The following is a 15,025-nucleotide window of genomic DNA, read 5'->3' as shown; positions in this document are numbered from 1 at the left end:
TCATGTGCTCAGTTTGCTAGAATATTCGAGAGGTCCCTTGACTGAGCATAAATAGGGCGGAATCGGACGCCTTTTTCTCAGCTGCCTCTCATTCACTCAGTTGGTCACTTTGCCTCACTTTACGCACAGTCAAAACAAAGTCCGGTCTTCTTCCTCACATCATTCCTACGATATATATATAATTAAATTCTACAAAGCTTTACTTTTAAAATATTTTAAGTTCTAGTTCTCTAAACATATTTATTTTATATATTTTTTTAGAAAATCATTTGAAATTCTGTTTACCTCCAGTTCAAGCAGACATCACCCAAACAGTTTCTGTTACAGTTATGGAAAATATATTACGGTTTCACGAAGGAAGAACATTACACTTAAAGTAATGGTAGTGTACTATCACTATTTTGGCTGCAAAATTGGTGAATAAGAAAAAAAAAACATATGGGCCCTACGCGTGTGTTGCACAGTTTTTCATATTTAGCTTGATATAGTAGCTGAATAAGAAGAAAGCGAGTATGTCATTTACAGTTCCCATGATATGACCAAAACCCAAATATTATCTAGGTGGCTGTTAGTTTTGTATGACTAATGTTTCTGGATATTCAGGCAAAACTAAACAATACATTAACTATCCAGATATTGCATCTGCAATAAAACCAGAACCTCATGTGGATAATCTTCCAGTACCACAGTCCCCAGCAAATTAGGAAACAGAAGAGTTATCCTGTGAAGAAGACAATGAACCATTTTCATCTAATAGTTCTATTCCTGTATTACCTCAATATAAACTGCCTTATCTGATCACACAAGAAGACTAAATGATCTGATTTGTGACTTGTCAAAGAAACATAGGGTACTTCTTGGCTCCCGTTTACACCAATGAAATTTATTGTCTCCAGGAACAACAGTTTCAATTTATCAGTTATCAATTTATCACCACGAAAGTCGTGCTACAAAGTTTCACTGCGGTATACAAAATACTTTGCTTTCTGTTCAAATACTGATGCATTAAGTGCAGAACATCATCCAAACTAAAGGAAACTTTTTATCGACCCCATTACAGTTAGTTTGAAAGCTGTAGATTTGCACAATTGGAACACAAAGCACATGTTATGAGTATGAAAGAAACTTATCTAAGCAAACAGATAATACATTCCTCAATGCAGTTTTCAATAAATAAATAAAGTTATAAAAGAAAGAGTTGTTATTTTCACTGTACATAAGAAAATTTTAAATAAATCTATCGTAACGCGAAAAACTAGATGTGATAAATAAGTTCCAACATGATATTTAGAATCAGTATCGTCAAACCACTCAGAAACATGTGTTTTTTTCTCTAGTCGCAGAAAAATGTTTTTGTTGTTGATCGGCGATTAACAAAGTTTCCTTAATTTTTATTAATTTTGGCTATGAACCATGATGAAGTGAGTCTGTATATAACAGAAGAACTGACGGAGAAAGGTCGTAATTTTAGCTGTTAACCAGTTAGATAGAAAACTCTGTTCAGACGTTAAGTACAAACATACACAACTGGCTATATACGTTGAGCCCACTGTTGGTATCGAAGCCTGAGTTTTAGCATTATAAGCCATCATACTACTGATCTATCAAACAGCGAATAAGAAAGCAGATGAAATTTAGTTGGTTTTATTGTTGATAACCGAATGATTAGATGAGGTAGCAAAACTAGATAATAATATAACTTGTTTGTTTAATTCTGTATAAAGCAACAGGAAGACTGTCTGCAATATCTAGACTAGAGGGAAGGTCAGAACCATCCACAACCAATTCTTTTATCAACGAATAGTGTCATTGACTGTAACATTACAACGCATCCACGGTAGAAAACGCAAGCATGTTTATATAAGGGTTTCGAACCCGTGACCCGCAGATTGCGAATCGACTGCCCTAACTACCAAGTCTAGAAGAGCAGTTTGTTTCCTTGAAATTAAGCACAAAGCTTCACAATGGGCTCTCTATGGTCTGCCCACTACTCGTATTGAAACCTACTCTATACATACCGCTTTGTCACTGGGAGTGAGGGTGGACACAAGAACAGAGTGAGATGGTTGGACGTAAACTAAAAAACAAATGGGCAATAATAGATGGCTGAATTAATTTGTGCCACTCCCCCTTTATTTGTCTCTCACTGGTAGAGTGGTAAGTCTACGGATTTACAACTCTAAATTCAGAAGTTCGGTGGACACAGCAAATAGCCCGATGCGGCTTTGGTATAAGAAAAACAAATACAAAATAACACACACATACCTCTAAATATAGAAATATCTGCTATTTTCTTTAGTTTCACAACAAGTAAATGTTATGATGTTACAGTCTATAAGCTTAAACTTATGATGACTGACATCTGATAAGTTATACTAGTTAAATCTTCCACTTTAATATTTTGTTATCGTATTTTCATCTAATGTGTAACTCGAGCGATTATGTTTTAAACGTAACTAAAACACGTGTAATTTTCTCATCTTAAAGATACCAAACGCTGCCGCGCCGGTCCAGTAAATCGATATTTGAAACGAAAGTGCATAATCAGATATTAAGTGGAACTCGTTCATTCATTATAGAAATAAATGTTTGACGTTTTGTTTAAGAGACTTACCATAAAACTGTTCCTCGTTCAATAAGAATGGACATATTATATCCCAAGTTAAAGCTTCAGCAGTAAGTGAGATTAGTTTCAAGAAGAGATATGACGTTCCGATTACTGGTGGGATAAAGAACACAAGATTTAATGGTGTATTAGGTTCTAGTATTTAAATAAAATATAACTTTAACCGCCATGCCTGTTGTAATTTGTAATAAAATAATGCTTTTAACTAGTAAGTAAATTCGAATCAAAACTATTTAATTTGTACCATGCTTTAGACGGTGAGACTTATTTCATTATTCATAATAAAGCATTAAACCATATCTTTGCACATCAGTCTACGTACTTAATTAAACACGAGTGAAGTAACCGAATCAGTTAATTTAGTGGTACTTTCTTTCTTAGCTCGTTACTTGAAAGCAGTACCAAGAAACCATTTCTTCCTGCCTATGCCTAATGTATCTCCGTCTTTTAGCACAGATGGTTTGTTTGGTTGTAGTTGAGCACAAAGCTATACAATGGGTTATCTGCATTCTGCCCTCCCCCGCGCGTATCGAAACTCGGTTTCTAGCGTTGTAAGTCCACATACATTGCAATCAATTGTTCTTTTTGTTTCCTGCCAGTCTCGGCAGATGGCTGTCTAACAAATAACCAATCACATCATGTATATAATGACTGCTTAAAATGGTCAATTATTTCTATGCTTGTTCAGCTCATGATGTCTGAAATATCTAAAAAATATGACTTCATATAACTTCCTGATGAGATTCATGACTTTCGCACGGAGTTAAATGATCATTATTATAGTCGAAAATGGAGGAATACCAACGACATAAACAGAGTTAGTAGAAGATGTGTTATTATGTAGACTACAGGAGCGGAGGCCCGGCATTGTCCAAGTGGTTAGAGGGCGCTTAACTCGCAGTCGCGTGTTCGATCCCCGTTCCACCAAACATGCTCACCAGTTCAGCCGTGGGGGCTGTCAAAAAAGTGTCAGTCAACCCCACTTTTTGTTGGTAAAAAGGTAACCCAAGAGTTGTCGGTGAGTAGTGATGACTATTGGTTTGTACTCCATCTCGTTTAGTACATTTAATGGACTTCTTTAAAACATCGATTTTGTTTTTGTTTTCTTCACTGAAAACATTGGTTTGTTCTCCATCCTGCTTAGTCCATTTCCTGCGTTAGAAATCCAAAGCGTCGCAAAATTCCACTTTGAGAATATAGATTTGTTTTTAGTTCACTTCCCTAGGGCAGCCATTCTTAATCATAATGTCGCCTATACGGGATTTAAACCAGTAATCATTGACGGTGACAGTTTCCCACTCACTGAAGTTTACGGACGCAGCGAGTTTTATTAATAGTGGTGTTTTCGGTAGATAGCTTTCGGTGAATGATGCTAAAGTAGTAAGTGTCCCTTTATAGCTCAACGGGAAGCTTTATGGATTATGATCTTAAACTTGGGGTTCGATTCCTGCCTTGGGCACAGCGCAAATAGCTCAGTGAGCTTAAAGAAAACAAACAGTGTTAATACGAATGTGAGCGTAGTAAAAATGCTACTGTGGTGTTCTGAGCCAGAGGTTCCCAAACATTTAAACCTGCGATGCTTCACATCAGAAAGAAAATTCATTCCGGAGTCACTAATGAATAAATACACTAAAAATGGAAATAATAGGTCACTAGCACCAGTGTGCTTTAAGTGTTTAGAATATAAAGTTATTTAAAATATCAATATTTAAAGAAAGATTTTTACTTCTACTTACTTGTTCAAAAATTTCTGTTTGCAAAATTTGTATCAGTAAAGGTACAGTGTACTTATTTATTTACTGGTGGCTCGGATGGGCTTGCTTTTATTCACAAAGGACTTCAATACTTGGAGTTTTTGTTGTTACCGGTAAGCGCAAATCATCTTCAATACTTAGTCTCTTTTTAAATTTGGTCTTTGTAGTTGTATACAGTGAAAACGTTTGCTCACAAAGATATGTTGTTGGAAAATGCAACAAAAATTTCAAAGCTCTGTTACTTATTTCAGAGTATTCCATGGCCATTTGAATCCCAAATTGTGTAATTTTTTTTCTACTAAAATTTTGTTTTTAGGGTGGAATTAACTGAAATTTCTATAAGCTGTTCTTTCTCTTTCAAAGGCATGTCGTTGGTATTTACAGAATCAACAAAGAGACTTTGAATCCACAGTAATTTTTCTAAATGAGGAATCATTCTGCATCTTCATACAAGTAAATTTCATTCATAAGTAAAAAAACAACAAACAACTGAGATTTACAAAGCAATCACGTTCTTTCATAAGTATAAATTAACCCCAAAACTTTAGCTTACGTTGAAGCGCTTCCATTTTACCCTGAGCTTTGAAGTACATTACCATGGTACCCTGCATTGCAATATTCACTTCATTTAGATAGACAAATACGTCCGAAATGTAACCCATTTTTTTATACAGCATTTTTCCCTTGATGTGTATGCAAGTTCAAAATGGCATTCAGATAAAAAGAAACCTATCTCCTCACGCAGTTCGTAAAACCGAGCAAGCAATTTTCCCCGAGAAAGCCATCGAACTTCAGTATGAAGCAGCAACTGTATATGCAAACTTCCCATATCCTTACAGACTAAACTGAAGATCCTCGCATTGAGTGGTCTTGATTTTATAGAATTAACTATTTTTATGACATCACCCAATACCTCTTTTAAATCTTCTGGCATTCGTTTCATTGCAAGTGCATGACGATAAAGACAGCACTGGATACTCTCGATGTCAGGGTTTTTCTTTTTTATGTGTGCCACTGCGTCTGAAAATTTTCCAATCATAGCTGCAGCTCCATCAGTGCAAATACTTGACCAAAGCTGCCATTGGATATTGTGTTCTTCCATAAATAAATCGATCAGTTTAAATATTTCTTCGCCTGTTGTTTGAGTAGGCAAAGGTTTGCAAATTAGCATGTCTTCTTCAAAATTAGCTTCGTGAATATAGCGAACAAACACAGGCAACATCACATAACCTGCGACATCTGTTGAGAAAAAGTTGGACTCCTTTTACTCGCCTTGTTAACTACGTAAAGCAATTTGCTGACATATCCTTGATTCTTCTAGAAACCAATTTGTCAGAAAGAGACACAGAGTTAATGTTTTTAAGAAATTTCTCATCAATTGTGCACTCTATCAAATCTTTTGCGCATGGCTTTATCAAATCTTCTGTAATTCTATGAGCTTCACCTGCTTTTGCAATACGGTAACTAACACGATATGAAACAATAAGAGCACCTTTCTTGTCCTGATGAACAAACAAACAAAATGTAGCTTTCCTTGTATTTAATTGTAAACACTTTCTTTTGAAATACTCGGAAGTTAGATTTTTTAATCAGGAGTGTTTGGTTCTAGATGCCGTTTTAGCTTTGCTCGATGCAAACTATTGTTACTCAACACTGTACCGTATTCAACACACAACTCACTCGGTCTATCTTCATTACCTGTCCATGTAAAACCATATTCAATAAAACTTTCATCTTTCTTGTTTCAGTAGTTCTTGTATCATTCTGAGTTCAAGTGCTTGCACACGACGATAACGCCAATAAATTCGTATTAGGCCTAGGAAGATTTTCTACTCGTATCTGATTTATTACTGCTTTCAGCCACTTATCCATTATAAGGGTGACAACTAATTATTAATTTATCTAAAAACATACTCTTATATCTTTGGCACTTCAAAAGTATTTTCACGGACACAAAATAGCTTCTTAATGAAAACCCGTTCAAGCACTTGAGTTTTACCATCATACAATGACATGCTGACCTGAATATCAGTGTTGCCATAACAAAGTTAAAAATAACAATTTGTGCAAAAAAGGCTAGGCCACTAGAATAATACATTTTTCTGAAAGAAAAGGGTGACCTGTTATTATTTCTAAAGGTAACATATTATTTTTACATTTTTTTAAATTTTAACAGAAGTTTTTAAGCCAAATAAAATATTAAATCAGATCTGACATGCATCTAAATCTCGAAAGAAATTAAATATGAAGTTATGCGGGCGTATGACGTCATAGAGCTAATTGGTACCAAGTTTGTCTCATTAAACTGCAACGAATCTAACCTAACCTAACAATTACCAATTATAATTGTCATAAATATAATTATACTTCATATACATTTACTTTGAAATTGAAACAACTGATACTGAATCTAATTGCATTACAATGCTTCAAATTTGAACTATGAACAAAGTTTTAGCTATGACGTCATGTTTTATTTCGTTCGAGATTTAGATCTAGTTTTTAAAAGACAGTTGGCATCACAATCCAAGATTGACCAATGTTTAATGGGAAATTACTAGGCTATCTTGCATCTCCAGTGACGCATGCGATCTTGAGATGGTGCCATATATACAAGCAATCAATGGTGCCACTGTCGAAGTTAGCTGAGATTGTTTTAACACTTTCACCGCGAGAACTTCCTCTAAGTTAAATAAAATCGTCTGGTGCTAGGCAGAATAAAATATTAAAAGGTCCAATACGCGATAAACGTGTTATATTAAAAGTATATTTTATATTATAAAAGTATATAATTTTAGGAAAAAATATAAATATTTTAAAATTTCCTAGCGGAGCCCCAGATAACTATGGCGGAGCCCAAGGGCTCCGCGGAGCATAATATGAAAAACCATCTAATCAATATGAAATGTATTATTATTATTGTATTAACAGTTTTAATTAACTCTAATCATGACTGGGTAAATCTCTTAGAATTTTCAAGTTAACCTCAAAATTAGCTGTATTGATGAGGTCAAAAATGGAAAGAATGTTGTATGGTTGTATGACTATCATGTGACAATTAAACATTTTAAAATGGTGTATATTATTATAAGGTTTCATACTTAGTTTAGGCCCAGCATGGCCAGGTGGTTAAGACACTCGTCTCGTAATCTGAGGGTCACGGATTCGAATCCATTCGCACCAAACATGTTCGCCCTTTCAGCCGTGGGGTCGTTATAATATTTCGCTCAATCCCACTATTCGTTGGTAAAAGAGTAGCTCAAAAGTTAGCGGTGGGTGGTGATGACTGGCTACCTATCCTCCAGTATTATACTACTAAATTAGGAACGGCTAGCGCAGATAGCCCTTGAGTAGCTTTGTGCGAAATTCAAAACAAACCAAACCATACTTAGCTTAAACAAAGATTAACACATTTTAACACTGTGTACATTCGGTTAAAGTCAGTATTTAGTTTAATTGATTAATTTAAATTAAGCACAAAGCTACACAATGGGCTATCTATGCTTTGCCCACCACATATATCGAAACTCGGTTTCTAACGGCGTGAGTCCGCAAACATGTAGAGCTGTGCCGCTGGAGGCCATTTTGTTTAAAACAAAGATTAAGTCGTCTTTAAACTGTATACGTTAAGGCAATACTAATAGTTAGTTTAAACAAAAATATTAAAACGTCTCAGAATGAGTCATAACAAACAACGAATTAAATGTTTTAAATAATGCTATGCAAGGTATTACTTCCATTACTAAAAACAAAACCAATAGATAAACAATACTTGGATGATAATTGTGAATTTTGTTTGTTTTCTATTAAGCACACACAACTACACAGTAGGCTGTTGTGCGGCGCCAATAACGGGTGTTGAAACCCGGTTTTTAGCATCATAAGTTCGCAAACGTACCACTGTGCCACTGAGAAGCAAAAGCGTGAAAACATTAAAACTTACAATTTATACTACTATGATATGTTCCTTCATGCGTGTGTAATGCTATTTTCAAAGTTTTTTTTACATACAATTTTTGTACTCTCTGTCACAGTATGTTCACGTGCTGAGGTTATCCAAATAAGGTAAGAAGACGTTCAGGTTGTTTGTTTATAAGCACAGAAATATTTTATACGTCACTTTTGTCGGTATAGAACAGTGCGTTAGTGAACGAACGAGACGTCGTTTTAGATAGTTTGGTCATGGATACTTTGTAAGAGAACGATTTTGAATGTGCAAGCCAACAAGTCACGTGAAAAATCACAGCCGATGTAAAGTTACAGTGAAATGGAGTGCACCATAAGTACATATCAATATTGTTTGACGTTATATAGACAGTGTGACACTGGTGAAATGTAATCGTGTTTAGAAAGTCTAAGTAACGGCCTTTTTTAGACGCAGAAAGAAGTTGAAACACGTCATAGAAAACGGTATATATTAAGCTATATGTTTATCTGCCACGAGTTAGAATAACCTCTAGAAATGGACATGTCTACACGGGGCTTCATGGACGAGCTAAAAAACCTGGGTGTCATAATTTATTTTCGTATCTCATAACAACAATGGACTTACGAGTCCAGTAAATTGATTTTGTTATATTAAAACGAATTTACATAAGCAAACCACCAAGTTACGTGACAACCAAAGCCAATATAACGTAGCGGTGAAAAGGCATGTATCAGAAGTAAACTCTAAAAATTAAAAACCATTGTGTGGGTAGTGTGACGTCACCGGAAATTGATCATTTTTGAGTTGAAAAATATACATACACTGAGACCATAAAGATATGTTCAGATCAGGGACTTAAAATTTCCAAGATAGCGGTATTTCTTGTATCTAGCGACATTGAAAAACAAAGGACTATGAATCAATTTGGGTATCAGGACCATCTAGAAAGAAACCTGAAACAAATTATATCTCAGAATGATAAAAAAAGAGCAGCGTCTTGAAATAAATGAGAATCCATGAGCACAAAAGTTAGTGGCAAATGCCGCCCACGTGCTCAAGGAGACCACAACATAATCAAAAATGATCTGTATTTAGAAATGGGACACACATTACAAAGACGTAAGTGTTACTTTTAAAACATATCCTTTCAACTGTCGCATACCCCAATCAACTAGAAAAATAAATCGAATAATTATGGTATTTGTTATAGAGACATATCGTTTCAAGCGCCTATGGATTTGTGTGCGATTGGGCTGCTAAAAAGTGAAATGGTAAATAATATTTCTTGTACACTGGGCTGATTATGGAAAGCCGGCAGAGAAGAACGGTGTGCTTTGAATGTGAAAGTTACAAAGAAGCATTTTGCAATGGAAACTACATTGCAGGGCTATTGTCAAAACTCACGGTCGTCAGGTAGTGCATGACCAGACATGGAGACATCAACTTTATCGAAGCAATGAGGCTTCAAAAGCGTTTCAGCAAAAAGTACTGAAACTCTGTACACACTTAATTAAAGTATTATCTTCTGAAGAAACTGCTAATAACTTGATGTTTTCAAACGCAAAAAAATCCTTAAGAAAAGGAACACTTGTAATACATCACGTGTTTGGTCATTTGCTGTATAATATTGATTCACTAAGATTGTGTCTCTGTCAAGTACAAATACTGCAAAGTCACGAAAGAATAACTACTTTTTTACTGTAAAAAGATTGTTAAGGTAACTATTCCCAGACATGTCACATACGTTATAAAGATAACTATCCTACACTCTGTCACGAGGTTGTCAAGGTAACTTTCTTACACATGTTGGCTTTCACTGCAGCTTTTTTTGACATCTTTCGCTGGCACTTCTTGACCAAACAAATGGATTAATACCAACTGTTACGGTGTGTGAACGTGCTTTCCAAGTTGTCGAAGTATTATTATAGTTAATCACACATGTCATAAGACATTAGTATTAGACCTATTATAATTTTAACAATGCATTCTTTATACAGTCCCCTGGACATTTTCATCATAAAGACTAGATAATAAATGCAGTGGTAAAAGCTATAATAGGCCTAGCACCCTAGCACTATCGTCATAGGATTAATCAAATGAATAGATTATGTTACAGTCTTCGTCAGTAAATCCTACGAGGTTAAACTAAAAGTGTAGTTCACATAACCTGACAAAACGCTGACCAGTCTACATTCTCCCACGAAACAAGCCAGTTTTAGAATTACTTTTGACTCACCTAACACTCAAATAAACACATAACAGCTTCTAACAAAACAAATTAGTCTTGGAATCATTTTTAGCTTACCTAGCATCCCGACAGGGAACTCCGACGGAGCATTATTTTCAGCTGTGCCGAAAACAGACTGTGTGACAATCCAGACGTAATTTTTACCAGTTATACCCAGCTCGTTAGCAGCTCCCATTATTTCAGCCCCTTCTTCCTTGGTTGAGTACAGCAGGATCACGCGAACTTCGTTGTGCTTGAGAAACGCGATCTCCTCGGCTATTTCTCGTCGTTTCTTCTTTTTAATGACAACTACATCTACGATGTCGTACCTGGAAAATGTGACCCAAAGTTCGATACGTTTTCTTTTTTAATTTTTAAAGATCTGTCATTATGTAGCGATCACGGTGATGAACAAAAATATAATATCTATTTAATCCAAAGATGACCCCTTAGTGAACTAATTCCCATACAGTCTAGTAGGAACAGTGCTGTAAAAACGACATGAGCTTAATCAGTGCATTCCAACAGCAGTGTGAAGGAAAAGAATGACACAGATTTCAACAGTTTCTGCTTAACAGAGGATGAAATCTCATTGGAACAAAGGAGTCTTTACGGTTCAGATGATATAAATCGATACTAAAGGAAATTTCCTCATTCCCTTTGTGTTTCGAATTATGAGCAAATAAAATATTTTGACAAGACTCATACATATCTAATAGCTAAGTTTGACGTCTTGGACCATTGTAACCCCTTTATATTTATACTTTGATAAATGAATACAAAAGAAAAGCCAACATACTTTTGTTTTGACTGAAACGTCACATTCAACTCTGTGCGTGTATAGACACTTATAAATTGGTAAAAATATAAAAGGTGCATGCCAGCGACATCTATTTTTTCATGATGTCTCCGTAGCCCTTTCAACCTAAAGTGGAGGTGTATAAACAATTAATAATCTCCTAAGTTAAGGAGTTTCACCTCTCTAAGGAAACATATATGTCACAAAATTTGCTTTAACCTTAGAAAACTAATAGACATCTAACTGAATCTCTGAGATTCAACTTACAGAAGAATAACTGAAGATATACTAAGACGGAACAATGAATTTTCTACCACGATTATGTTATTTTTGTGTTTCCTTGAATAACAATGCTCATCAAGCCTGAAGTCAAACAGCTGTGGAATTCTAGATTTTAACGACTTTGCTGTAATATCTTAATAAATGGAACTCATGTGAAAGTTTACTGTAGAAACCTTATAGTTATTTTAAACAGCCATTTTCTTTCAGAGACATCAATTCAACACAAAAGGGCCGATAAAGACTTTTTAATGTTGATTATTTAAACCTTGTTAGGGACTCATCGTGTTTCTTTTTCAATTAGAATTTTTGAAAACCCGAAAAGAGTTCCAAAAGACAAATAAACGGTCTTCTGGAATTCACCAAGAACAATGGCTAGAATGCACTTAACAAATATTAGAAAAAGAAATAAAGGAAGAAGAGATTGGTTTATTTTGGTTTGAATTTCGCGCAAAGCTACACGAGTGCTATCTGTGCATAGCCAACTTTTCTTTTGAATTGATACAATAAAGGGAAGGCAACTAATCACAGTTCCCATCGCTAAATCTTTTGTTACATTTATCTGTTTCTTTGTTTGTTTATGAATTTCGCGCAAAGCTACACGAGGGCTATCTGCGTTAGCCGTCCCTAATTTTGTAGTGTAAGACTTGAGGGAAGGTAGCTAGTCATTACTACGCACCGCCAACTCTTGGGCTAATCTTTTACCAACGAATAGTGGGATTGACCGTCACATAATAACGCACTCATGGATTAAAGGGTGAGCATGTTTGGTGTGACGGGGATTCGAACCCGCCACCCTCGGATTACAAATCGAATGCCTTAACCACCTGGCCATGCCGGGCCGTCGAGTGCCTTAACCACCTGACCATGCCGGGCCGTCGAGTGCCTTAACCATCTGGCCATGCCAGGCCGTCGAGTGCCTTAACCACCTGGCCATGCCGGGGCCACATTTATCTGACTGAATAATTAATTTCAACTGTTACTTAATTTGGCACTTCCCAGAGCGCAGAGAGAGTTTTTGTGGCAAGGGATCCAAACCCGAGTCTGGTAATTTACAATCCGGTCTTGCTAATCACTGGCCACGCTCGTTCCGAGTCTCTTGATAAAGATGACACCAAACACAGTTAATAATATATTCATAGTGCGCCAGTAACATTTTATTTAGTTTGAATATTACGCCAATTGAAACCATAGCTTAAGATCAAACTCAAAGTTTCGTGACATTTTTCTGCAAGTCACGAAGATAAACCACAATAGCTTATCATATCATCATAAGAATATCCAAGACCTTTTTATAAGACATTTGTAATTATGATTATGTATTCAACAATCAATTTCTTGAACAAATTTAAAAAAATTTGAAGCGACACTGCTTTATGTGTCGTGTGAAAGTGGATCATATGGATCCATAAACTGGATAGCTCATCTTTTTCTTTTACAAGTCTAGACGCTTTGTTACAGTAAAAACTTACTTTAAACACATACCAATTTCAAGACGAATTTGAATAACACTGACTTAAAACTTGTAATTTCTTTGTTACTTTAATACTTTAAAAAGTACAAAACATTTCGGGCTATAGCCGGAGCACGTACTTAATTATTATTAACACAATAATTTAATTATAACTCACGTATCTTGTGTAAAACTTACCGAGTTCTCATTGAGGAATTACTAAACGATTGGTATTAACTGAGTAAACTTTACCAATGTTTTACTAAAGACGTACTAAATGAAACGCATACGGTGAGTAAAAACTTACTGAGGTTTTACTGGCGGGACTTGCATTGCCTGGTGGACTTAAAAATGTTCGACTCGCAATCTGAGATTGAAGGATCAAAACCCAGTGCCAGATATACTCGTCCTTTCAGCCGTGGAAGTATTATAATGTTACAGTCAATCCTACTTTGCTTGTAAAGAGTAGCTCAAAAGATGATGAAGATGAGTGATGAAGGCTAGTTGCCTTTCCTTTAGTGTATCACTTGAAAATTATGAGCAGCTGGCACAGATATTATTTGAGTAGTTTTGGACGAAATTCAACAAACAAACAAACGATTTATTCACCGGCGACTTACTTAAAGAAAGGCATACCTTCAGTAAACTTTTCTGGCGGTTGAAGGTTCTACTGTAAACTTACTTAAAATCTGTGCTGTCCAAAACGTGGTTTCGGACAGCTCTGATGAAGTCGTCGTGTCCGCCGATCATTGTTGTTAGGATGGAAAAATGGTGCCATAAGTATCTCTTCATGATACTTAACATGGCTGCTGATTGATGCTTAACAGAGGATGCTAGCTGCAGGATGAGGGAATCTGAGACTTGCTAGAAAGAATCAACAACCTAATATCATATATGTCAAAACACACTGATGCTCTAAATCTAAACTAACCTATCATCAAATATGTGAAATGTATTAATACCCTAATACCAACCTAGCCTATCCCAATGCACGACAAATGTATTAATGTTCCTATTCTAACCTAACCTGTAATCAAGTGTGACAAACATAATGTCTAATAAATTTATTGTTTCAAGAAAAGAGGGAAAGAGTTTATCTTTTGTGGACTTGCGAACTAACCATGGACTATAACCAAACGTAACCATCAACAAGTAACAAGTAATCATTGACTATGACGCTCATTTTTTATACTTAGAGACAAGGTGAACTGAAATATTCACGAAATACCAATAAGAAACCCTAACAAAATAAATACCTTCCTTTAGTGGAGATTATCGTATTTATTTAATAGGGATTTAAGTGCGTATCTTTTATCCAGAATATTCTGTTTCTTTAATCGTGATTTAATGTTTGTCCTTTATTTGCAATTATCGTATTTTTTCTTTGTGATGCACTCTTAGTCCTCAATGGTTTATTAACATGAATTTCTCGTTAATAAATAAAAACATTATTGTACTTCTTGGTATAGTGCAAGAAATAATTGAAGCTATTTCATCAAGGAATCCTTTACTGTATAGAAAATAAATAACTGAGAACCAGGCACTTTCTTGGTGAAAGAACTGTAAGTAGTTGATGTACCGAGTGTGTTTTTGTATCTATGGTAAAGCTACTAAGATTATCTGGCCTTGTATTTTATCAACGTAAGACTATATGCCACAGTCCCTAATTTTTAACTGTTTACTAGAATAAAGGGAAACAATTACCAGCGCATTACCATTTATGCTAAAACAATGATTGCCATACTTATAATGCACGCAAAATTTAAAACAAGGGGAATATTTTGTGAAATAGCACAGATTCGAACCCTCCTCGCTAGCTCCGAAATCCTTAAGCCTAATTAAGGATTACCGGGATTTATATAGATAAAAAAAATGTTTTAAATCATTCTACGACAAGTAAAGAATTAGTAAATACGTTACAATGTGAAAATGATAATACCAAAACTTACCTGATTCTTA

General features: G+C 35.4%; 1 protein-coding gene across 1 annotated transcript in view; it reads right to left on the bottom strand.

Annotated features, from left to right (window-relative positions):
- LOC143244434 (glutamate receptor ionotropic, NMDA 2B-like) overlaps positions 1–15,025 on the bottom strand; it is a 135,882-nt gene that overhangs the window by 45,394 nt on the left and 75,463 nt on the right. The window contains exons 4-5 of the mRNA XM_076489081.1: positions 13,749–13,930; positions 10,614–10,864 (exon numbers count right to left, since the gene is read on the bottom strand). Coding sequence (XP_076345196.1) covers positions 10,614–10,864; positions 13,749–13,930 — 433 coding nt within the window. The remainder of the gene's footprint in view (positions 1–10,613; positions 10,865–13,748; positions 13,931–15,025) is intronic.

Source organism: Tachypleus tridentatus, chromosome 2 (assembly GCF_004210375.1).
Source record: "Tachypleus tridentatus isolate NWPU-2018 chromosome 2, ASM421037v1, whole genome shotgun sequence".
NCBI lineage: Eukaryota > Metazoa > Arthropoda > Merostomata > Xiphosura > Limulidae > Tachypleus > Tachypleus tridentatus.
Note: the sequence above shows the minus strand (reverse complement) of the source record. Positions and strands in the feature narration are given on the sequence as shown.